The sequence below is a fragment of the Bos mutus genome, chromosome 5 (assembly GCF_027580195.1).
Source record: "Bos mutus isolate GX-2022 chromosome 5, NWIPB_WYAK_1.1, whole genome shotgun sequence".
Taxonomy (NCBI): domain Eukaryota; kingdom Metazoa; phylum Chordata; class Mammalia; order Artiodactyla; family Bovidae; genus Bos; species Bos mutus.
The window spans coordinates 74,821,956-74,847,275 of record NC_091621.1 but is presented as its reverse complement, the minus strand read 5'-3'; the positions used below and the strand labels follow the sequence as shown (position 1 = coordinate 74,847,275).

The 25,320-nt window shown below is 39.1% G+C and overlaps 1 protein-coding gene and 1 pseudogene across 4 annotated transcripts in view; one reads left to right on the top strand and one right to left on the bottom strand.

The window, feature by feature from the left end:
- The first annotated feature begins 2,934 nt into the window (after positions 1-2,934).
- LOC138987958 (C-type lectin domain family 2 member H-like) overlaps positions 2,935-25,320 on the top strand; it is a 40,718-nt gene continuing 18,332 nt past the window's right edge. The window contains exons 1-3 of one of the 4 annotated variants that reach the window (XM_070371058.1): positions 2,935-3,068; positions 9,404-10,168; positions 22,553-22,685. In XM_070371058.1, the coding sequence (XP_070227159.1) occupies positions 22,634-22,685 (52 nt within the window). In that variant the 5' untranslated portion in view covers positions 2,935-3,068; positions 9,404-10,168; positions 22,553-22,633. Of the gene's footprint in view, positions 3,069-9,403; positions 10,169-15,613; positions 16,848-21,285; positions 21,442-22,552; positions 22,686-25,320 lie in introns of those variants that run through there. The other 3 variants (XM_070371055.1, XM_070371057.1, XM_070371054.1) reach the window with 3 other exon arrangements.
- LOC102279893 (casein kinase II subunit alpha' pseudogene) lies at positions 19,974-21,198 on the bottom strand (annotated as a pseudogene).

Sequence of the window (25,320 nt, the reverse complement as noted above, 5' to 3'; positions counted from 1 at the left end):
ACCATAAACAATCTGAATGCACCCTCACTGGATAAGCCAATGTATAACAAATTCCCTTTTGCCACTATTCAGAAGATTTTTTGCTAAATAATAATGCTCTTCATGAGCTTATGAGTTCTGTGATGCACTTTAAGCAAAGTGTTGTTTGAAGAAAGATCCTATCATATATGTTTGCCCTAGATCTCAGACCCAGGTGGAAGCCTTTATAAGACAAAGTATCCAGTAATCAATGATTACACAGGGTCTTTGCAGTTGAGGGTAACTTAATTTATGTAATATCTATGAATTTTAATATGAAAAACTACACAATCTATCCCATGGGATAGAATTATTTTTGTAAACTACCAAAAAGTGAAAGTGAGTCCTTTAGTTGTGTCTGACTCTTTGTGACCTTATGGACTATAGCCTACCAGGCTCCTCGGTCCATGGGATTTTCAAGGCAAGAATACTGGAGTGGGTTGCCATTTCCTTCTCCAGGGGATCTTTCCGACCCAGGGATCGAACCCAGGTATCCCACATTGTAGGCAGACGCTTTACCGTCTGAGTTATGTATATTGTGTGTAGATTCAAAAAATTTCCTCTTCCTGTATCTTATGAGTACCCTTGCCTAGAAAATCCCATGGGCGGAGGAGCCTGGTAGGTGGCAGTCCATGAGGTCGCTAAGAGTCGGGCATGACTGAGCGACTTCACTTTCATGCATTGGAGAAGGAAATGGCAAACCAATCCAGTGTTCTTGCCTGGAGAATCCCAGGGATGGGAAAGCCTGGTGGGCTGCCATCTATGGGGCTGCAGAGTCGGACACGACTGAAGCAACTTTAGCAGCAGCAGCAGCATATCTTATGAGGTTGAACTATGAGCCTAAAATGTTGTGTTGATATTCTAATGCTCAGGACCTCAGACTGTGACCTTATTTGGAAATTAGGGCTGGGCTGAATGTAATAGTGAAGACATCATTACTTTAGGCCTCAAGCTCTTTAGCACCAGTGGTGTTATAAGAAGAGGAAATTTGGAGTCAGACAAAACTCTTAACAAAGTGAAGACAACGTGAAGACAAAGGGAAAAGACAGCCCTGTGATTGAAGTGATATACCTATAAGTCAAAGAGCGCTAGGCATGGCCAGCCATTACCAGAAGCAGGAAGAGGCAAGAAAGGACTGTCTCCTAGAGCAGTCTGAGAGAGCATGACCCAGAGGACATATTGATGTTGGGCCTTCCAGGCTGTAGTACTGAGACAATCAGTTCCTGGTGTTTTAAATCATGCAGTGCATGGCACTTTGTTATGGCAGCAGTAGCATTAACACATTGTATTTCTGAAGTGTAAAAACCCCTGCATCCTTGTTTTTAAAATAAAAGACTGACTCAAGAATCCATGATTAATTCATTTTTTGTCAGTTGTTTCATGAGGGCTGTCTTTCCACCTTGCTTATACTTTCCTTTGTTGTGCCAAAGCTTTTAAGTTTAATTAGATCCCATTTGTTTATTTTTTGTTTTTATTTCCATTACTCTGGGAGGTGGGTCATAGAGGATCTTGCTGTGATTTATGTTGAAGAATGTTCTATCCATGTTTTCCTCTAAGAGTTTTATAGTTTTTTGTCTTACATTTAGGTCTTTCATCCATTTTGAGTTTATTTTTGTGTGTGGTGTTAGGAAGTGTTCTAGTTTCACTCTTTTACATGGAGTTGACCAGTTTTCCCAGCACCCGTCGTTGAAGAGAGAAATGTGAAGATGTAGAAACAAAGACTAGCTATTGGGCTGGGGAACTGGTAACAATTTAGATTATAATTCAACCACATAGCAGAATCACTGAACTCCTATTTCTCTGAAATACATGAAGGCATGACACACGTTGCTATGTTATTTTTACAAGAAGCAGACCCACTCCAAATGAAAACTGCTGACCATGAGAACATAGACTCTAGACTGGTTGAACCCGGAAAATTAATGATGCTTGAAACGTCACCTTGATGCCAACCAATCCAAAAATGTCCATGAGTTGGTGACACACCGCTCCTTGAACACTATAAAACTCCTCACTATCCCACTCCTGGGTGGGTCACACAGTCTTGAGTGCATTAGCCCTCTGTGGTCCCCTTTGCCTGGCAGCACAATAAAAGTTACTCTTTTCTACTTCAGGCAAAACCTGTCTCTATGTTTCTATTCGGCAACAGAGAACACAGGCAGGGTTTTGGCAACATTATCAATATCAGCTTCTTTTCATTTCTATGTTTCATCTTTTTCAGATACAAGCATAACCTAGAATGTCCACTGCTTCTTTCAGGAAATGTATTTAAAGGAAAATACATTCTCTCAGCATTTAAATGCATCAAATCTAGTTTTGTCTATCACTCGACAAAAGTGAATAAAAGCAGCCCTCACCACATCACTCCTATCTTTATTGCTGTATCCAGTGACCTTGCTTCAGTAAATAACTCCCATGTCCTCTTGAGCACCATTTCCTTTTCTTCCTTACTAAAGAATAGTAGATTTACAAAATTAACTTCGAATGTACAATATAGCAGTTCAAAATTTTTATACTGTGTATATATAGTTATAGATGGGAAGATCAAATATGTGTTTGCCAGGAAGGAGTCGGGGGAGCAGAGGGAAAGAAATAGGTGAGGAAGAGTGAGAACCAAAACCTCCAGTTACAAGATAAATGAGTTATAAGTATCAAACGTGCAGTGCAGGGAATATAGTCAATAACTGGGTAATACATTTGCAAGCTGACGTGTCGTAACTGGACTTATCATGGTGATTAGTTTGAAATCCATTGTCTTGCAATTAAAGTACTATTCATGAAATAGCTCATTGTCTTTTTAAACATTCATACAAAGCCCAATCTTCTGTGTGTGTTTGTAGCAAGTGGCCTTCTGACTAAAAATGTGTGGTTCACTGTGTGAATTTTTCACTATCCAAATTAGTTTAGCTTGACATTTTCAGTTACTCAGGAAGTTCCGGCCACAAACGGTTGACTGTAGTCTTAGTTCTCTAATAAAAGCTGGAGGTAAAATGCCTGATATAAATATGGTAGAGAAAGATGTTTTCCAACTGTGCGGATTGCGAAACGAGGTAAGAATTTGGGCTGTAAGGAATGAGGGTGAGGATTGAGGTGATAAAATAATGCTACTGATAAGACTCTAGTGTCTCCACAGGGAAAGTGGTTCACAGTTACAGAGTTTTCAAGGATGAGAGACCTTGAAAGAGTGCTATAATTTATAAATTGTAAATGTGTTTATAATTTGTTTAAGAATAAGCAGATATGGAAATTCTTGTTCTCACAGGTAATGAAAGGGAACTATTAAGAGAAAGAGGTAAGAGAATGGAAACAGGTAAAATTTATGACTGACAATGGAATGATTAATTTCACTGGGAAAAATACATACTGTAAAGTGTTACACAGATGCAGCATATTATTATTGTGAAATAAAGTATAAAACTTATCATGGAAGCTCACAGGAGGGAAAACATTAAAAGGAAGTAAAAGATATTTACTAATTTAAAAAAGTGAACAATTCCAGATAAAAATTTAGGAGAACATTCAAATAAAATATCTTACATTAGATGCCGTATAGAAAGAAAAATGTGTGTGTATATATATATATATATGTATATACATATACACACATATGTATGAGATTGAAATTAATAATCATGTATTAAGATTTTGTTTGATGACTTACTAAGTGATAAAAGTGACCTTTACCTGTTGGAAAAAATTGGGGTGTCATAATTTAGGATGGAAAATTTTCCTTATCCTTGATAAAAGTAGCAATCAATTTAGATAGAAGGCAATTCAGAAGAGTAAAAAGATGATTTCTAATTCTTGTTAAATGACTTCATTTATTTCTTCATTCCTTTGGTATTTTGAGTATCTTTATAATAGCTGCTTAAAATATTTGCTAGATAATTCCAACATCTGTGTCACGTCAGCACAGCTTCTGTTGATTGTCTTTCTCCATGCAAGTCCAAATTCTCATGGCTATTCGTATGCTGAATAGTTTTGGATTGTCTTCTGGACATTTTTAATAAATATTTTGTTAGGAGATTCTTTGTTTAAATATCTGACGCATATCCAAATTTTTGGTTTGAGCAGACAATCACTTTGGCTAGGTTCAGGCCTTCTGTGGGCTCTGGTTCCAGTTCAGTTTTCAGAGCCCTTGTAGTGTTATTTGGATATTTGTTGCAAGTGAATCAACCAACGGCCAATCTGGAATGTGGGCAATGTTCTGCTATGAAGAGTTTAGGTCTCAGTGTCTTTGGTACGTTAGAGCCACGTGTAGGCATGCACAGCTCATGTGTCTGAGGACAGGGGAAATACAGGAATTTGCTACCCTCTAATCACATGGTGGTCATTTTTTCTGGTGACCAGACACTCCCTTGAAACTATACAGAACCTTCACAATGAGTGATCAGTAGCATAACAAAGTTGCTTCTTCTTTGACTCAAGAAATGGACAAAATTATAATGATTTTTGAAGCTCCTTGCCAGGAATCAGAGGTAAAGATCAAATATATCTATTGCAACACAGTTTTCAGTCACCCAGGTGGTGCTAGTGGTAAAGAATCCCCCTGCCAATGCAGGAGATGCAAGAGATGCAGGTTCGATCCCTGGGTGGGGAAGATCCCCTGAGGTAGGCAATGGCACCCTGCCCCACTATTCTTGCCTGAAAAATTCCATGTGTAGAGGAGCCTGGTAGGCTATAGCCCACAGCACTGCAGAGGATCATACATGATTAAGCACAGAAAACAAAAGCAAAAAGTTAAGCACAGTTTGAAAAGTATCAGAACTTAGATATGGCAGAAGTATTAGAATTATCACACTGGAAACTTTTTTAAAACTCTGACTGACATGCTAATGACTCCAATGCAAAATATAGACACCATGAAGAATAAATAGGTAGTATAAGGAGAACATAGAAATTATAAGAAAGGAAAAAAAGCAATGTCAGAGAATCAAAAACACTTACAAAAATACAGTGTCTGATGATCTCATTAATAGATTAGACATGGCTGAGGAGAGAATCTCTGAGTTTAGGTCATAGCAACAGAAACATCCAAAACTGAAATGTTAAAACAAAACAACAGAAAAAACAGAAAAGAATACCCAAAACAATATCCAAGAGCTGTGGGATAACTACTAAAAGTGTAACATGTAATGGGCACACCAAAAGGAGAAGAAAGAAGTAGAAGCAATATTTTAAGGAATGGTGACTGAGAATTTACCCCAAATTAATATCAGACTCTAAAGCACAGATCTAGGAAGCTTAGAGAAAACCAAGCAGCACAAAACTGCGCGCACACACAACATCAAATACATCTGGGTATATCATAGTCAAATTGCAGAAAGCCAAACAAAAATTGAGAAAAAATTTGGAAAGAAGCAAGAAGAAAAAAAATTACCTTGCCACCTTTTTGTTTCCAAAGAAGCCAGGTAAACAAGCAGAGTGGAGTGAAATGTTCAAATTGTTGAGAGAAAAAGAAATTATCAACATAAAATTATATATTCTCTGAAATCCCATTCACAGTGAAGGGGAAATAAAGATTTTTTCCTGGAAAAAAACCTTCAGGGAATTTGTAGCCAGGAGACCTTCCTTGTAAGAATGTTAAAATAAGGAAAGAATAGAAAGAGGGAAGGAAAGTAATATAGGTCAAAAACTAGGACCTACTTTGAGGAATAAATGAGAAAATTTAAAATGTATCTTTCCTATTCTTAATTGATCACACTGGTAACAGCTTGTTCAAAATAATGACTGTATTAGATTCTTGTAGTTTATGCATAAGTGGAATGAATGACAGTAACAATGTAAGGGACAAGAGTATAATTAGGATTATTTTGTTATTATAAGATATTGCACTATTCTTTTGAGGTTTACAGTATTAATTGAAAGCATATTTGAGCTAGTTGTAATTTTGTATTACAAGCTTCAGGGCAATCACTAAAAATATTTTTTTTAAAAGAAAGAAGTGCAATGGATACAAGATAGGAGAGAAAATGCAATAATCTAAGCTACCCAACTAAAACTACATAAGGCTGAAAAAATAGAAGACAAAATGGAAACAAAGAACAATAGCAACAAATAGAAAACATTAACATACATGGCAGATATTAATTCATCTGTTTAAATAATCATCTTCATGTCAATGGTTTAAATATACCAGCTAAAAGAAATTGTCAGAGTGAAACAAAAACAAGATCCAATTTTGTATTTTTTATAAAAAATCCACTTTAAAGATGAAGATACATGTAGTCAAAAAAAGAAAAAGGAAACGAATGGAGAAAGATATTCCTTGTGAATACTAATCAAAAGAAAGCTGGAGTAGCTACACTATATTAATTTCATGCAGAGCAACTTCTAAACAAGAAAACTTACTGGGGAAAAAAAAGAACATTACATACTCATAAAACAATTACTTCTCCAAGAAGACATACCAATTCTTTTGTATGTGAACCTAACAACAGTGTCAAAATGTAAGGTAGAACCTGATAGAACTGCTAGGAGAGACAGGTGAATTCACTATTATGGCTGAAGACTTCTGTAACCCTCTGTCAGAAATGGGCAGACCCATCTGGCAGAAAATCACAACACAGTTGTACTAACAGCACCGTCAATCAACTGTATACAAAATAATTGATATTTATAAGCTACTTTATTTAACGACAGCAGAATATACATTTGTCTCAAGGTTATGTTAAATATTTGCCATGTTAGACCACATTCTGAAAAATTATAGCTTAAAAAATTAAAAGAATAGAAATCATATAATGTATGCACTCAGGCCATAGTGGAATTAAACTAGAATCAGATGGCTACATAGAAATATAACTAGAAAATTCTAAATACAGGAGATTTAACAATGTATTTCTAAACAATACATGAGTCAAAGAGGACATTTCAAGAAAAATTTTAAAATATTTTAACTAAATGAAAATACAACTTCAGAATTTGTGACATAGAGTAAAATAAGTGTTTAGTGGAAAGTTTACTACATTGAATGCACATACTCAAAAAGAATAAATATCTAAAAACAAATATCTAAGCTTTAACCATAGTAAACTAGAAAAAGAAGGGAAAATGCAAAGTGAAAAGAAATGACATTAAACAGCAGAAATCAATAGAGATGATCAATGGAATCGAAAGCTGGTTCTTTGAAAAAGATCAATAAAATCGATAAGCCTCTACAAAACAGAGCTGGTTCTTCAGAAGATATAAGTAAATTTGATAAACCTCAAGTGAACTGAGGAAAACAGAGAGAAGATACAAATCAATAATATTAGAAATTAAAAAAGGGAAAATACTACAGAATCCTTGGATATCAAAAAGATAGTGAAAGAAAATTCTGAAAATTCTTAATTCTACAAAGTCATTGTACAGTCTTGCTTCACTTGGATCTTAACAGTCTGTGGGATTGCAGAATTGTCAGGACTGAGCGACTAACACACACAATACTACAGAGTCTTTGGACATCAAAAAGATGGTGAAAGAAAACTATGAAAAATATTAATCCAACAGACTCATTGTACAGTCTTTCTTCACTTCGATATTAACGTCTATACATTTTACAAGCACACATACTGAAGAAGGCTAATGTTTCTAATTACTATAAAATGTATTGAGCTACATATGGTTCATTATTTTAAAGCAAGTTAGCTGGAGTTCCTTTTGTTCAACATCTGGAAGAAAACTATTGTTTTTATTCTAGATCAGCACTTTTGAATCAACTTTCTACAGTGGTGGAAATATTCCACATCAGTGCAACCACAATTGTAGCCACTAGCCACATGGAGCTGTGAGCACTTGAAATGTGGCTAGATTTTAAATTTTTATTTAATTATGATTGATTTAAATTTTAATACTCAAATGTGATTAATGACCATCCTATTGCACAGCAGTTCTAAAGGCTTCCCTTGTGGCTCAGCTGGTAAAGAATCCGCCTGCAATGCAGGAGACCTGGATTCAATCCCTGGGTTGGGAAGAGCCCTGGAGAAGGGAAAGCCAGCCCACTACAGTATTCTGGCCTAGAGAACTGCATGGACTATATAGTCCAGGGGGACACGAAGAGTCAAACACGATAGAGTGACTTTCACATCACTTCATTTCTAAAGGTGTGGTTTGGATTTAGACCTTAAAGCACTTAGAGAAGAATTTTTTCACCACTGTTTTTTACCACCAATGTCAGGAGTGGAGTAGCAAAAATCAACGCATATTTGAACACAAATTCTTGTTTATGTTTTGTGAAAAAGTGTACAGTTATAGATGGTAGACAATGAACAGATATTTATTTGTTGTGTTTACACAAATGAGTCGGAGAAGGCAATGGCACCCCACTCCATACTCTTGCCTGGAAAATCCCATGGATGCAAGAGCCTGGTAGGCTGCAGTCCATGGGGTCGCTAAGAGCCTGACACGACTGAGCGACTTCACTTTCACTTTTCACTTTCATGCATTGGAAAAGGAAATGGCAACCCACTCCAGTGTTCTTTCCTGGAGAATCCCAGGGACGGGGGAGCCTGGTGGGCTGCCGTCTATGGGGTCGCATGGAGTCGGACACGACTGAGGCGACTTAGCAGCAGCAGCAGCAGTAGCAGTAGAAGTACACAAATGAGTACCTGAACAAGGTATTACTCAAGGATTGATTTCAAAAGATCTGATGCTTGTGGTCATGCAGAAGATATTATGTTGGGAAAGCCGTAAACATGCAGTGCAAGATCAAAGCCTCGACAAAAATTCTAATTGCGGAAGAACTACGGTAGAAGCGTAATTCATGGTTACAAAGATGGGCTTTGAGAATGAACAAGACAGTGTGAGTATCGGTTGGCCACTGGTAGCTGTGTGATACTGCCAAGTTACATAGACTCTGTGAGATTCATTCATTTTACTACTAAAGTAAAATGAATAATAATAATAGTTTAATAACTTTTAGGATACAATGACTTGGACAATATTAAATTTCATATAATTAACTGCTTGTTGTATGTCTTAAGCATAGAATATACAGATTCAAGAGATGTAAATATTTAAAAAAGAGCATCTTTGGTATGCAGGAAAAATTACTTTGCTAGTAAACAAGTAAATAGATCTCCACTATTTCCCAAGGCATAAGAATGGAAATATGTTAACTACTGATTTACAAGTGCCTGTGAATATAAGTTTATACCACTGGGAGGCAGTATAACATTAGATTAAACAGGACTTTAGCACAGAAACAGTCTTCTTGCCTGGAGAATCCCATGGTGGGCTACAGTCCACGGGGTGGCAAAGAGTCGGACGTGACTGAGCGACTTTACCTTCACTTTCTTTCACTTTTTAGGACAGAAACAAATTTGTGTACCAATCTCAGCTATTTTACTCAGTGATTCTGTGAATTCAACCAGATAGGTAATTTGTTTTTTTTTTTTTTTTCCAGATATGGTAACCTTGTTAAAGCTCAACACTCAGAAAACTAAGATCATGGCATGCGGTCCCATCACTTCATGCCAAATAGACAGGGAAACAGTGGCTGACTTCATTTTGGAGGGCTCCAAAATCACTGCAGATGGTGATTGCAGCCATGAAATTAAAAGACGCTTACTCCTTGGAAGGAAAGTTATGACCAACCTAGACAGCATATTCAAAAGCAGAGACATTACTTTGTCAACAAAGGCCCATCTAGTCAAGGCTATGATTTTTCCAGTAGTCAGGTATGGATGTGAGAGTTGGACTATAAAGAAAGCTGAGTGCAGAAGAATTGATGCTTTTGAACTGTGGTGTTGGAGAAGACTCTTGATAATCCCTTGGACTGCAAGGAGATCCACCCAGTCCATCCTAAAGGAGATCAGTTCTGGGTGTTCATTGGAGGGACTGATGCTGAAGCTGAAACTCCAATATTTTGGCCACCTGATGCAAAGAGCTGACTCATTGGAAAAGACCCTGATTCTGGGAAAGATTGAGGGCAGGAGGAGACGGGGACGATAGAGGATGAGATGGCTGTATAGCATCACCGACTCGATGGACATGGGCTTGGGTGGACTCCAGGAGTTGGTGATGGACAGGGAGGCCTGGCGTGCTGCGATTCATGGGGTCTCAAAGAGTTGGACACGACTGAGCACCTGAACTGAACTGAACCTTTTTAAGTCAAATATAAAGTGGAAATAATGATGTCTGTCTTGACTGCATCACAGTAGAGCTTGTGGTAAGGTATCTTCAATTTTATTAATAACATATTATACATACATATTCATCCTGCCCATCGTTTTGTGTGATGTACTCTGCATGTAAGTTAAATAAGCTGGTGTCAACATACAGCCTTGACATATTCCTTTTCCAGTTTTGAACCAGTCCATTATTCCATGTCCAGTTCTAACTGTTGCTTTTTGACCAGTTTCTCAGGAGGCAGGTAAGGTGGTCTGGTACTTCCACCTCTTTAAGAATTTTCCACAGTTTGTTGTGATTCACACAGTCAAAGGCTTTAGCATAGTCAATGAAGCAGAAGTAGACGTTTTCCTGGAACTCCCTTGCTTTGTCCACGATGTAACAGATACTGGAAATTTGATGTCTTCCTCTGCCTCTTCAAAACCTAGTTTGAACATCTGGCAGTTTTCCGTTCATGTTCTGCTGAAGCCTAGCTTGAAAAATTTTGAGCATTACCTTGCTAGCATGTGAAATGAGCTCTATTGTACAGTAGTTTGAACATTCTAAAAGAAGGGCACTGCCCTTCTTTGGGAGTGGAAAGAAAACTGACCTTTTCCAGTCCTGTCTGTGGCTACTGCGGAGTTTTCTGCTGACATAGTGAGTGAAGCAGTTTAAGAGCATCATCTTTTAGGATTTGAAAGAACTCAACTGGACTTCTGTCACCTTCACTACCTTTGTTTCGGGCTTCCTAAGGCCCACTTCACTTCACACTCAAGAATGCCTGGCTTTAGGTGACTGACCACATCGTTGTGGTTATCCAGGTCATTAAGACTTTTTTGTACAGTTCTTCTGTGTATTCTTGCCACCTCTTCTTAATCTCTTCTGTTTCTGTTAGGTCCTTGCTATTTCTGTCCTTTACCATGCCCATTCTTGCATACAATGTTCCCTTGATAGCTCCAATCTTCTTGAAGAGATCTTTAGTCTTTCCCATTCTACTGCTTTCCTCTATTTCAGTATAAGTATGCATTTTATTAATATAGAAACCTTTTTAATAATATTTCAAAATATTTTATATATCAAGAAATTTTGGACCAAGCAAATCTCCTTCAAAGAATTTATCATAAGGAAATAAATGGATTCCTATATGATACTTATTTCAAAAATATTTAAAATAGTAAAATAATTATAAACAACTTTAATGTCTATATATATGAGCTAGGTTAAATTATGGTACATTTATACTATACACTTAGCAAAGGAAACAGCAACCCAGTCCAGTATTCTTACCTGAAAAATCCCATGGACAGAGGAGCCTGGGGGGTTATTAAACAATACTACAGAAAACAATACAGACATTAAAAACAATAATGTAGTGCTACAAATATTGCTATAAAGATCTACAATGTTGTTTTTTTTAATTTTATATTGCAGTATAGCCAACTGACCATGTTTTGATAGTTTCAGATGCACAGCAAAGGGACTCAGCCATACACATACATGTATCCATTTCCTTCCAAACTCCCCTCCCTTCCAGGCTACCATATAACATTGAGCAACGTTTACTGTAGTATACAGCAGGTCCTTGTCAGTTATCCATTTTAAAAATAGCAGTGTGTACATATCTATCCCAAACTCCCTAACTATCCTTCCCCACATCCTTCCCCATGGCAACCATATATTTATTCTCTAGGTCTGTGGGTCTGTTTTGTAAATAAGTACATTCATATCATTTCTATTTAGATTCTGTATATAAGGGATGCCAAACAGTATTTCTCCTTCTCTGTCTGACTTACTTCACTCAGTATCACAATCTCTAGGTCCATCCATTTTGCTGCAAATGGTGTCTTGTTCTTCTTAACAGTAAGTAATATCCCACTGTGTATATGTACTGCATCCTCCTTATCCATTCCTCTGTCAATGTACACTTATGTTGCTTCCTTATCTTGGCTATTGTTAACAGTGCTGCAGTGAACATTGGGATGCATGCATCTTTTAAGACCATGTGTTTCTCGGGATACATGCCCAGGACTGGAATTGCAGAATCATATGGTAGTTCTGTTTTTTGTTTTTTAAGGCCTCTCCATACTGTTCTCCATAGTGGCTATACCAATTTACATTTTCACCAACAGTGTAGGTGGATTCCCTTCTCTCCAAACACTCTCTAGCATTTATTGTTTGGAGTTTTTGATGATAGCTATTTTCACTGGTATGAGGTGATATCTCATTGTAGTTTGTTTTACATTTCTCTAGTAATTAGAGATGTTGAACATCTTTTCATGTGTCTCTTCGCTATCTGTGTGTCTTCTTTGGAGAAATATCTATTTAGGTCTTCTGCTGATTTTTCTATTAGGTTATTTTGATGATATTAAGCTGTTTGCAATTTTTGGAGACTTAATTCCTTGTCATTCATATCACTGGGAATATTTTCTCCCAATCTGTGAGTTCTCCTAGTCTTTCTAAATTTTGTCTATGGTTTTCTTTGCTGTCCAAAAGCTTTGGAGTTTAATGAGGTATTATTTGTTTATTTTGGTTTTAGCTTCCATTAATCTGCAAGATGGTTTGAAAGAGATATTGCTGCAATTTATGTCAGAGAATGCTCAGCCTATGTTTTCCTGTAGGAGTTTTATTGCTTCCCATTTCACAATTAGGTCTTTAACGCATTTTGAGGTTATTTTTGTGTATGGTGTTAGAGCATAATCTACTTTCTATGTAGATTTTTTTTAAAAAAATGTTTTTTTAACATGTTGCTGCCCAATGTTTTCAACAGTTGAAGATACTGTCTTTCCACCACTGTGTAGGCTTGCCTCTTTTGTCATAGATTAACTGACCATAGGTGAGTGGGTTTATTTATGGGCTTTCTATCCTCTTCCATTAATTTGTAGGTCTATTTTTGTGCCAGTATCACACTGTTTTGAAGACTATAGCTTTGCCCTATTGTCTGTAGTTAAGGAGACTGATTCTTCCAGCTCTGTTTTTCTTTCTCAAGATTAGCTATTCAGGGTCTTTTGTGTTTCCAAGCAAATTGTAAAACTTTTTGTTCTAATTCTGTGAAGAATGCCCTTGGCAATTTCATAATGATTACATGAAATCTGTCGTTTGTTTAGGGTAGTATTGTCATTTTCACAATATTGATTCTTCCAATTTAAGGACATGTTATATCTCTTCATCTCTTTGTGTCATCTTTGATTACTTTCATTAGTATCTATTAGTTTTCTGAGGACAGGCCTTTTGCCTCTTAGGTAGATTTATTCCTAGGTATTTTATTCTTTTTGCTGCAGTGGTAAATGGAATTATTTCTTGGATTTTTCTTTCATAATCTTATGTTGTTAGTGTAAATGAATGCAAGAGATGTCTGTGTATTAATTATATATTCTGAAACATTACTAAATTCATTGATTACCACTAGTGGTTTTCTGGTGGCATCTTTAGGATTTTCTATGTATACAATCATGTCATCTGCAAACAGTGACTGCTGTCTTTCTCGTCCAGTTTGGATACCTTGTCTTGTTCCTGATCTTACAGGAAAGGCTTTCAGTTTTTCACTATTGAGAATGACGTTTGCTGTGGGTTTGTTGTATATGACCTTTATTATATTGAGGTAGGTTTCCTCTGCCCATCTTCTGGAGCGTTTCTTTAATCATAAATGGGTATCAAATTTTGTCAAAAGCTTTCCTGCATCTTTGGAGATGATCATAAGGTTTTTATCCTTCAATTTGTTAATATGATGTATCACATTAATTGATTTGCATATATTGAAGAATCCTTGCCTCCCTGAGCTAAATCCTACTTGATCATGGTGTATGACCCTTTTAGTGCATTGCTGGATTCAGTTTGCTAGTATTTCATGGAGGATTTTAGCATCTATGATCATCAGTGTTATTGGCCTATAATTTTCTTTTTTGAAATACCTTTGTCTGGTTTTGGCATCATGATGATGGTGGTTTCTTACAATGAGCTTGATGGTGTTCCTCCCTCTGCAATTTTTTGGAAGAGTTTGAGAAGGATGGATGTTAGCTCTTTGCTACATTACTATTATCTGAAGTCTATAGTCTAGGGTTCACTCTTTGTGTTGTGTATGCTACAGATCTTAAAAAATGCATAATGACTTGAATCCATCATTGCAATACCATATAGCATAGTTTCAGTGCCTTAATAGTCCCCTGGGCTCCACCTTTTCATTCCTTTCAACCTCTCCACCTTGGCCCTTCAGACAGATCTTTTCACTGTCTCCATAGTTTTGCCTTTTCCTGAATTTGGAAAGATTACTTGTTGAAATTTACAGTATGTAGCCTTTTCAGATTGACTTCTATCACCTAGTAGCCTGCATTAAAGGTTCTTTCATGTTTTTCTTGAATTAAGTGCTTCTTTGTTAAGTCCCAGGATATTATGCCATTGTTTGGAGAGTCTAAAGTGTGTTTAGTCATTTATATATTGACAGGCATCTTGGCTGTTTTCAAGTTTTGGCGATCATGAATACAACTGCTAGAAACATACCTGTGCATATTTTGCAAAAACATTCGTTTTCAAATTATTTGTGTAATTTTTGGATCATATGATGAGCATATGATCAAAAAGTGAGATTTTTGGATATGATGAGTATAATAATGTCTTAAGAAACTGCCAAACTGTCTTCTAAAGAGTCATCTGCTTTTTATTATCAACACTTGGTGAAACTTCTAAATCATTTCAAGGACTAAAGTAATTCACTAGAAAAAAAAATTGTTCAAAGGCCACTTTCTGCAGTTACTGTCTTGTTTTAAGAATATGTTTGTAAAGTCTAATCCAACTGAACCAACCTCACTGTGGACAGATTCTTAGCTTTGATATCTGATCACCCCAAAAAAGGGTGATGAAAACAGGTGATGACATATTGAAGATCATTTAAAAATTAAAAAGAAATATCCATGGTTCACACATTCAAAATGGAGCCAAGTAGCCATCCATGGATGTGGTGTCAGACATATTCTTAAATCTCTGAGAACTTGAACTTTAGGGACTATATCAAACTCAAGAATACCACCAGCATTTTTTTTTTTTTTTTTTTTGGACATGCCCTGTAGCATGCAGATGGAATGTGTGCCCCATGAAGTAGAAGCTTGGAATCTTAACCACTGGACCACCAGGAAGATCCCAACGGTTCTCAGAACAATGTCTGCAGCTGCAGGCCAGCTGCAAACATAATTTCAAAGTACCCTCTTCCCCTACATGCAACTATGTAACCATTTTGACCTCCAATCAATTCTTACTTAAAGAAGCACCTTTATTTCTTGCCAACTCCAATCCTAATTCTTGACAATTTATGTAGTATTGTAGTTTGGGTTTTTATACATTTCCCCTATTTTGTAATCCAGGGGTAGTTTCAATGATTTTGATCTGTGGCTCCTGAGAGATAACACTCCTAACAAACCACAAATCAAGGCCTTCTGAATATGGATGTGTGTCCCCAACCAGAGTTTTTGTCCTGGTCACCTCAGGACAGAAAAACCAAGAAGTCTTGGTTACCTCAGATTGAACCTCAAAGAGACAAAGCCTGTCTGCATCTCTGCTAGGCCAAGGTGATTTCCAGGCTGTGACACCTTCTGCAGACTTTTTTTTGCTCTGCCAGGAAGGCACCCAGAGTGGCAGACAGCCTGAGCAGAGGTTCATTCTCTTAGATCCACCAGTAGTCCACCAGCCCCCATCAGACATTTGGCAGTTTGAAGAGGAGCCCAAGACCAGCAACCTTCAGGCATCCTGTTTCCTCCTGTTCTGACTTCCTCTTCTGGCTTGAAGCCCTGAGAAACAAATCACAGGAAGCAGAGCTGGGTTGAAACAAAGCCAGTAAAAAAAAAAAAAAAATCAATAAATAAAACAAAGCCAGTATGTGACATCCAGACTGAGGGATACCTAGTGTAATCTGATCTACCGTCAGACTTATTTTCTGGTCCCTGTATCTGGTGCCTCCCCCATGTCTGGGCAGAAGACTGAGGCCTGGAAGTGAGAGACTACCCAGGAGAGGCCTTGGATGGTGAGGGGTGTGTGTGAGGACCCAGGAAACCGGAGGGCATGGCAGTAGCAGCAGTGTTTGCAGTCCTGAGACCAGCCAACCCCTTTGGCAAGCGGCAGCCCACAGTGAAGAGGATCTGCCACCAGGAGCGCCAAGGAGAGGATGAAGAAACTGCCTTCCCTGCTTTTACTCGGCCATGACTGAACCCATGTACAACTCCCTGTGTTCTTGTCTTTTGAAGTAGAATGCCAGCTCAAGAGTCAGTCATCAGGAAATATGAAGATGCAGAAACAAATACTAGTTGTTGGGCTCGGGAATCGGTAGCAGTTTAGATTATAATTCTGCCATATGGCTGAATCACTGAACTCCAAGTTCCCTGAAAGATATAGACAAAGGCATGACACACATTCCTAAGGTGTTTTTACAGAAGTGGATCCTCTCCAGATGAAAACTGCTGACCATCACAACATTGATCCTAGACTGGTTGAGACCAGAAGACTGAAGATGCTTGAAACTTCATCTGGATGCCAACCAATCTGAGAATTGTCCTTGCTCTGCTCCTTGAACATTATAAAACTCCTCATGACCACATAGTCTTGAGGGCATTAGCCTGCTCTGGTCCCCTTTGCCTGGAAAAGAAATTAACGGCTATTCTTTTGTACTTCACCCAAAACGGTCTCCATGTTTCTCCTTGGCATCCGTGAACAGAGGCCAAGTTTTGGCAACATGACCTCTCCAGGGCTTTGTTTTCAATGTGAGTATCTGATCTAGTAACTAGTATCTGAACTAGTTACCTAGTAACTAACTAGGTATGTAACATAGTTGCTGCAATAAATAACCTCCTAAATTTCATTGATAGCACAGTATATATTTACTTATCTCTTATGCAGGAATGAGTACCTGGCCTGGACAGGTAATTTGGGAAAATATAACCTGATTTCTCCCCAGATAGCTGTGCCCCTAAGCTGCCCTCTTCATGGGAGTTTGCAGAATGTTAGCAGATGACTGGGAGATTCCTTAGGACAGGTCCTGTGGTCTGGGGATTAAGGGCTTTGAAAAGCTGGGAGAGGGTGGCCAGTGTTCCTAGTGAGCTGGTTAAGGATATTGCCCCCCCTTTTTTTTCTCAATATAGCCTGCCCCCCAGGAATGGCATCTTAATTGGAAACTAGAGATCCCTCTGGAACTGGCCTGAATCCCCCTCTTTTCCAGGAACACAAATGTCCAATGTTTTTGGGGAGATTTCTCTTTAAGCTTGGTTTGAATGTCCTCAAGGTCTCTCTGGCAAAATAAATGTGTTTTAAAAGAAGTTCCCCTCTTGGTGTCATACAGGTTAAGTGAGCGTGGTTAAGTGTTATGTGTTGTGAGTGTGGTTAAGTGTTAATGTGTTGTGAGAGTGGTTCTGTTAAACTGGCCTGAGGTGATCTTCTAGAGGAGCTTCTCTGGTCCCTTTAATTTGGAATGAAGAATCTTCATTCTGTTGGGGATCTTCCATCTGTTGGGGATTTAGTTCTATAAAGGGCTTAAAGATATTGTTATACATATATATGCCTCGAGGTAGAACCAGGATCCTTCCCCAAGCCTGCTCTTTTGTTTCTTGGCTGTTCCTCCTCCCTTGTCTTGTGTCCCTTTCCTTCCCTGATTAGCACCTGTTCTAATCTGCTGTTTAGAACTCAAGGGAAAATTTGAGAAAGTAACACTGATATATATAAACTACCACGTGTAAAACAGATAGCTAGTGGGAATCTGCTATATAAAACAGGGAGACTAGCCTCTTGCTCTGTAATGACCTAGAGGGGTGTAATGTGGGGAGGAGAGGTGGGAAGCTCAAGAGGGAGTATATATAGTTATGTCTGATTCCCATTCTTGTATGGCAGTAACAAACACAACATGGTAAAACAAGTATCCTCCAATTAAAAATAAATAATAAAAAGACATACCATAGGAAAATGTAAAAAACTATTAAAAAAAAAAAAAGAACACAAGGAAGATCTTAGGGCTGGAGTCTCTAACCTACAAACAAGAAATGGGGGGCAGAAAGACTTCCCTACCCAGGAGCCCCACAGGGTCCTGCTCGGTTTCATTCCTGGGTCGGTTTTTTTTTTTGGGGGGGGGTCACTTTCTCCACATCAGGGGTCATACTTCTCTGCTTCTGTGCAATCTTTGCACTCCAGAGATTGTGAGTTTTTACCTTTGGATGTTGGGTATTTTTGCCTTTCTCTAAATATTCTTGAATTTGTTCCAAGTGAAGTTAAATTATTTGAAAGCAGTTCTATCCTTTTGGGTCTTCCTTTTAAGATTTGGGTAAAGGAAAAATCCACAGTTCTTCCTCACTGGCTTTTCTTTCCTGTGAATCTCCGTTATTATGCACACAGACCTCTTCACTTCTGACACTTCTGGACACCAAGTGCACAAGACTTTCCTACTAAACAAACGACTGTCTGTGACACTAGCCTGGCGTTCCACAATTTAGCTCACTTCTAACACTATCAACCTGGAGATAGCATCAGATCCCACAGGTTAAGAGCTCAGCCCCACAAGATTGCCCCCCCACCCCTACCTCAAGATGCCAATGCAAGTGGCAGGACCCAGGTTACAACTCCTGTTCAATTTGCCTACAAATCAAAGAGATTATGAACCCTTCTCGATTTTGATTAATTTGCCAGAGTGGCTCATAGAGCCCAGGGGAACACTTGTGCTTACCAGTTTATAAACGGGTGTGATAAAGGACACAGACAAACCACTAGATGTAGAGATTATACAGGGTGAGATCTAGGAGGGTCTTGAAGGTAGGAGCCCACACAGTGCCAGTCCCTGCACACAAGAAAGACTTTTCTTTGCCAACACATTCATGGATATCTCTGCTGTGTATACTTCACATTCTTTCTTTCTGCTGTGTGCTGTGCTTAGTCGCTCAGTGTTGTCTGACTCTTTGAGACCCCATGGACTGTAGCCTGCCAGGCTCCTTTGTCCATGGGGATTCTCCAGGCAAGAATACTGGGGTCAGTTTCCATGCCCTCCTCCAGAGAATTTTCCCTATCCAGGGATTGAACCCAGGTCTCCTGCATTGCAGATGGATTCTTTACCAGCTGAGTTACCAGGAAAGCCCAAGAATACTGGAGTGGGTAGACTCTCCCTTCTCCAGGGATCTTCCCAACCTAGGAATCAAACTGGGGTCTCTTGCATTGCAGGCAGATTCTTTACCAGCTGAGCTACCAGGAAAGCCCCCATGTATACCTATCAGAGCTCAAAAATGTAGATTACCTTAATAGAGAAAAATTGTTTCTCATGGGGATAAAAAGAGGTAAAGGGTGGGAGGCTAGAACTTTCTTTCCCTTCCATCCAATTTGTTCTTCCTGAATAAATTCTAATATTACATCTTTTTTTGCCCCTCTCTCTCTCGGAAAACTGACTTTCCACCTTTGTTATGGTTGTGAATAAAACGTTTTTGATCCAGAGATGTGCATTAAAATACATTTGTACAGAGAGATGTGCTGGGAAATGAAGCTTTCTTTGAGAGGCCATCATTTGCCAATCTTCATCTGGCTGCTGTGAGACCACTGGAAAGCACAGCATTATCTGCACAAGGCTGGGACCGCTTCTTCACCACGGGGCCTCTTTGTCAGTCAGTCTCTGTTGTTTGTCATATCGCAGAAGTTTGTCCAGAAGATCTAGGGCCTCAGGGCTGATAAGGCTTCTGTTTTCACTATGGATAAAATGTTTCCAGTGTTTCCGTGAATGTTGTCCAAAATATCGTTGAAGTGTAGATCTAGGTCTATGTGATACTTATTCCGATTCCCACGTAGCTCCTCTGTACCCAGAACTTTGGCGATGTGAACAAGCTGGTCATAGTCCTCCTGTCCATGAAAGAAGTGCATGCGTGCTAAGTCACTTCAGTCATGTCCGACTCTTTGCAGCCCCATGGACGGTAGTCCACCAGGCTCCTCTGTCCATGGGATTCTCCCAGGCAAAAATACTGGTGCGGGTTGCCATGCGCCCCTCCAGGGGACTTTCCTGACCCAGAGATCAAACCTGAGTCTCTTACATCTCTTACATTGGCAGGCAGGTTCTTTACCACTAGCGCCACCTGAAAGCAGGGTTCCTTTCGAAAGATCATGCTTGCTAACATACAGCCCAAACTCCACATATCCAAGCTGTACTCATACATCTGCTAGTCCACAAAGTGCTCTGGTCCCATGAAGTACCTGGAGGTCACTTGGACATTGTAGTCCTGGGCAGGATGATAAAGTTCCCCTCCAGACCCCAGTATATCAGTCACAGTTTTTCTTGTGGTGCTCTTTCATGACATCGTGAGGTTTCATATTCCTGTGCATATTCCCTTGATGTGGCAAGTAATTCAGAGTTTTAAGTAGTTATAAAATAAGGGTATTTTTTTTTTATTAAGGACATGTAAAACCAGATATCAAAATCTGTCAGGATATGGGACAGATCTTAAAATCTGTATTATTGATATATTCAAATACCAGAGCTGGTCTCTCCAACACAGAATCCTTCATGGTGTTAACCAGCTAAATGATAGTTGTTCCACCAGGAGAGTCCTCCAGAATGGTCAACTTCTCGTTTTCTCATTTTTTTCTTCCCTGGCTTAAGGATTTTTAAAATCACTCTGTCACTATCGGTGATGTTAACGGCCTCAAATACTTCACTATAATTTCCCCAACCCAAGTTTTCCAACCAGCTGGTTTTTGTTGATCAGCTGCTTGGTCGTGTCCGACTCTGTGACCCCCATGAACTGCAGCATGCCAGGTTTCCCTGCCCTTCACCATCTGCCAGAGTTTGCTAACACTCCTGTCCATCCAGTCAATGATGCCATCCAACCATCTCATCCTCTGCCACTCCCTCCTCCTCCTGCCTTCAGTCTTATCAGGGAGTGAGTCAGTTCTTTCCATCAGGTGGCCAAATTATTGGAGTTTCACCTTCAGCATCAGTCCTTCCTATAAATATTCAGGGTTGATTTCCTAAGTTTAGGATTGACTGGTTAGGTGTCCTTGCTGTCCAAGGGACCCAGCTGGTAATCATCTTGATTACCTCGGCGCAGTAAGTGCTCCTAAACTTCCTAGCCCCTGTAGGAAGGCTCTGTACGTCATAGCCCCTGTAGTCCCTGTTGCTCAAGGGAGGCTGGCCAGGCAGGCGGAGGCGGGGCCGGCGGGCGGAAGCCCAGGCAGCATCCTGCGGGCGGAAGCCCAGGTGGCATCCAGCGGACAGAAGCCCAGGCCAAGGCGGCAGCGGGTCGGCAGAGGCCGAGGGGGTGGCCAAGCGGGAGAGGAGGTTGACGTCGCTGCGGGAGAAGGAGGAGCGCAGCTGGCCCAGGGGCGGGCAGCCACACCAGGGTAGGTTTGCGAGGGGCAGGCGGGCGGCGGGCCTCCAGGGTCGCTGGCCTAGCTGCCCAGTCTTTGGAGCAGCCGGAAGCCAGGCGTGGCAGGCGGCCCTAGGGCTTCAGGCAGCCTCCCTGGCTTGGCTCTCAGCTGCGAGTCTACCCTGGGGTCATGGGCACCAGCAGAGGCAGCTGCCCTTGAAAGTCACGGGACACGATTTAATCCTTGTAGAAATGAAGGTGCTCAGTCCTGTCTGACTCTTTGCGACCCCATAGACTGTAGCCTACGAGGCTCCTCCGTCCATGGGATTTTCCAGGCAAGAATACTGGAGTGGGTTGCCATTGGCAAATGCCTATGGCAAGTGCCAGTTTGTAGTTGACAGGGTTTTGTTTGTTTTTTTTTTCCCCCCTCCATCCTCATATACACGTGATCGGTAAGCTGCTGGATATACAAAGGGAACACTGTACCTCCCTCGAGTTCTCTCCCTTTTGTCTCTCTCTGTTCTGATACTCTGTAGTCTTACCCCTGTGCTTCTCCTGTTCACCTCAGGGAATCTCTTGGCATTTTGTTGGTTTCCCTCTGCTTTGGAAAAGATCCTGATACTGGGAAGGATTGAGGGCAACAGGAGATGGGAAGGACACAGGGTGAAATGGTTGGATGGCATCACCAATTCAATGGACTTGAGTTTGAGCAAATTCCAGGAGATAGTGAAGGATAGGGAAGTCTGGTGCGCTGCTGTTATGGGGTTGCAAAAAGTCTGACGACTTAGCATCTGAACAACAAAAACCCACCCCTACAAAGTTGTCTATGGGCTATAAGCTGGGGCAAGTGTAAGGCTCACTGTCCTTCATTGAAAGGTGCGCAGTGATTGAAAAGGATTTTTTCTAACAGTTTTTTTTATTTTTAGTTTTTTCTTTTTAGTTGATTCAGACAGGAAAGTAAATCTGGTCCCTGTTACTCCATTGTGATAGGGAACAAAAGTCTGTGGAGTAGATCTTTCTAAGTTAAAAGCACTTTGCATTTTAAATTTAAGATCTTGTCAACATTAAATTTAAAGGTCTTGTCAATTTCACTTATCTTGTTGCTGCTTACTCATTGAATGAGAGTTTCCTGCTTTACTTCTCAGTTCCTGTTTTGGCAACCACGTGAAAAGCAGTGCCGAATACTCTTGCTTACTAGAAACATTACTCTGACAGAGACTTTGAAAATGTTCCTGAGTGACCCTACCTCCAGAGGAAGTATGGAAGAGGGGAGATCTGGTGAGTGAAAATTGATAAACTTGGACAAAACAAAATGAGAGTTGAGGGAGGAGGAACTCTTATACCACCAGCCACTGACAGGATAGAAATTGCACTTTAGGAATATCAGTACTTCACAGTTAACCTCCACAGAAGGAGATACGTTTTGAGAGTCTAGAGGTGGGTGAGACGACAGGTGTGTAATTGTCACATCAGGTGTTTTGTTACTGGCATGTTACTTAAATATTTCTGCACAGATTAGGTTACAGAATTTTAAGAGAAAAATGTTCTCTGGATTTATTTTATTAGTCCTCATATTTTTCCCATGTTGCAGGCAATTTTCACTCTGGCAAGTTACATTATGATATTAAATAACAGATGTTTATATTCCAGAGGTGATGGCAAACAGATACCAACAATTTTGTAATACATATACTAATAAAAGTTGCCCGTATCTACTGTGTAGCACAGGGTACTCTGCTCAATATTATGTAACGAACTAAATAGGAAAAGAATTTGAATAAAAATAGATTCATTTATATGTTAAAAAAATTAACCATGACACCTATTCTGTAGTCTGATTAAATGTAGTAGTGAGGTATTTAGAACCTGTTATTTGCTATTTGCTACAAAGACAGATTGTATTTAGACCCTGCTTTCAGGACTTCATCGTCTCAGGGACAGACAAATGAATTTACTATCATTTGATGTGATCTGTGCTACAATGCATTTAATGAAACCTAGGGAGTTGGTGATGGCTGCTGCTTCTGAAGTTTTTTTTGACTTGGGCCTTGAATGATGGTATCACATTTTCTGGAGGAATAGGAGTAAAAGTCACAATTTCTTTTTCTTTTTTTAACTTTAAGTAAATACAAAACTGTGTTTTCTTTCCATTGGGCACAAAAGTGCCCTGCGAAGTTTCCTTTTGGAATTAAGGGTAAATGTGATTCAGTAATATCATTAAGTGTTTCAGCTGAAATCTACTAAGGCTCCTATTTGTGTCCAAATAATTTTCTTTGTCTTTCCCTCTGTCTCTTTCCCTCTTTATGTCTCTTTCTCTCTCTCACGAGGTCTGGTATACTTCTGTATTTATATATAGTGTTATTTATATATATATATCAGTTCAGTTCAGTTGCTCAGTTGTGTCTGACTATTTGGGACCCCATGAACTGCAACTCGCCAGGCCTCCCTGTCCGTCACCAACTCCCAGACTTTACCCAAACTCATGTCCATTGAGTTGGTGATGCCACCCAGCCATCTCATCCTCTGTCGTCCCCTTCTCCTCCTGCCCTCAATCTTTTCCACCATAGGGTCTTTTCAAATAAGTCATGTCAGCTCTTCTCATCAGGTGCCCAAAGTATTGGAGTTTCAGCTTCAGCATTAGTCCTTCCAATGAACACCCAGGACTGATCTCCTTTAGGACGGACTGGTTGGATCTCCTTGAAGTCCAAGGGATTCTCAAGAGTCTTCTCCAGCACCACAGTTCAAAAGCATCAATTCTTCTGTGCTTAGCATTCCTTATAGTCCAGCTCTCACATGGCTACTGGAAAAAGCATTAGCCATTTAAGATCCACTATGATCAAAGGACCAGAGTATGAAAATAGAGAGAGAGATAATAACAGAAGTATACTATATATATACACACACATATATATAGTATATATACTCATGTATATACTGTAATAGTTTATATACTGTAATATATACTATATTATATAATGTATATAATAGTTTATGTATATTATACTTCTCTGTATATACCATATTATATATGGTATATATAGTATATAGATAGTATATGTGTGTATGTATAAAACACATGTATGTATATATGCATACATATATGTACATACATACATCTAAGTATACTATGTATACTATATATACATGCTATATGTATATATACTATGTATACTATAACATACTATATAGTATACTATATATAGTATACATAGCATACTATGTGTATATATACACACACATGTACATGTATGTATACATATACGTACATGCATATATGTACAGGTATATGTGTATAGTATATACATATATGTGTATGCACACGTGAATACATATACATGTACATGTATACATGTGCATATACACGAACATGTGCATACATGTACACATATACATGCACATGTACACATATGCATACATACACACATGTACACCGATATACATATACATACACGTACATAATGTATACATATACATTCACATATATGCATATGTATATATGTATGCATATATGTACACACATACATATATGGTATATATACTATATACTCTGCTCATGTTGCTGCTGCTAAGATGCTTCAGTCATGTCCGACTCTGTGTGACCCCATAGATGGCAGCCCACCAGGCTCCTACGTCCCTGGGATTCTATAGATTATATATACTATGATTGTTTACATACTATAATATACTACAATTTTCGTTATCTGGTCCTTTGATCATAGAGGATCTTAAATGGCTAAGCTTTATATCATCCTTTTTAGAGTACATTACAAAGTAGTTTATATACTACCAGACATTGTCAGTAGTGATATAAAAATATGAGCATCTTTTAAATATAACCATTTTAGTTCAACAGTTTTGATTTAATGAGAGCATCAGAGTATTAATGTAACATAGTGATTGATTATTAAAAGTA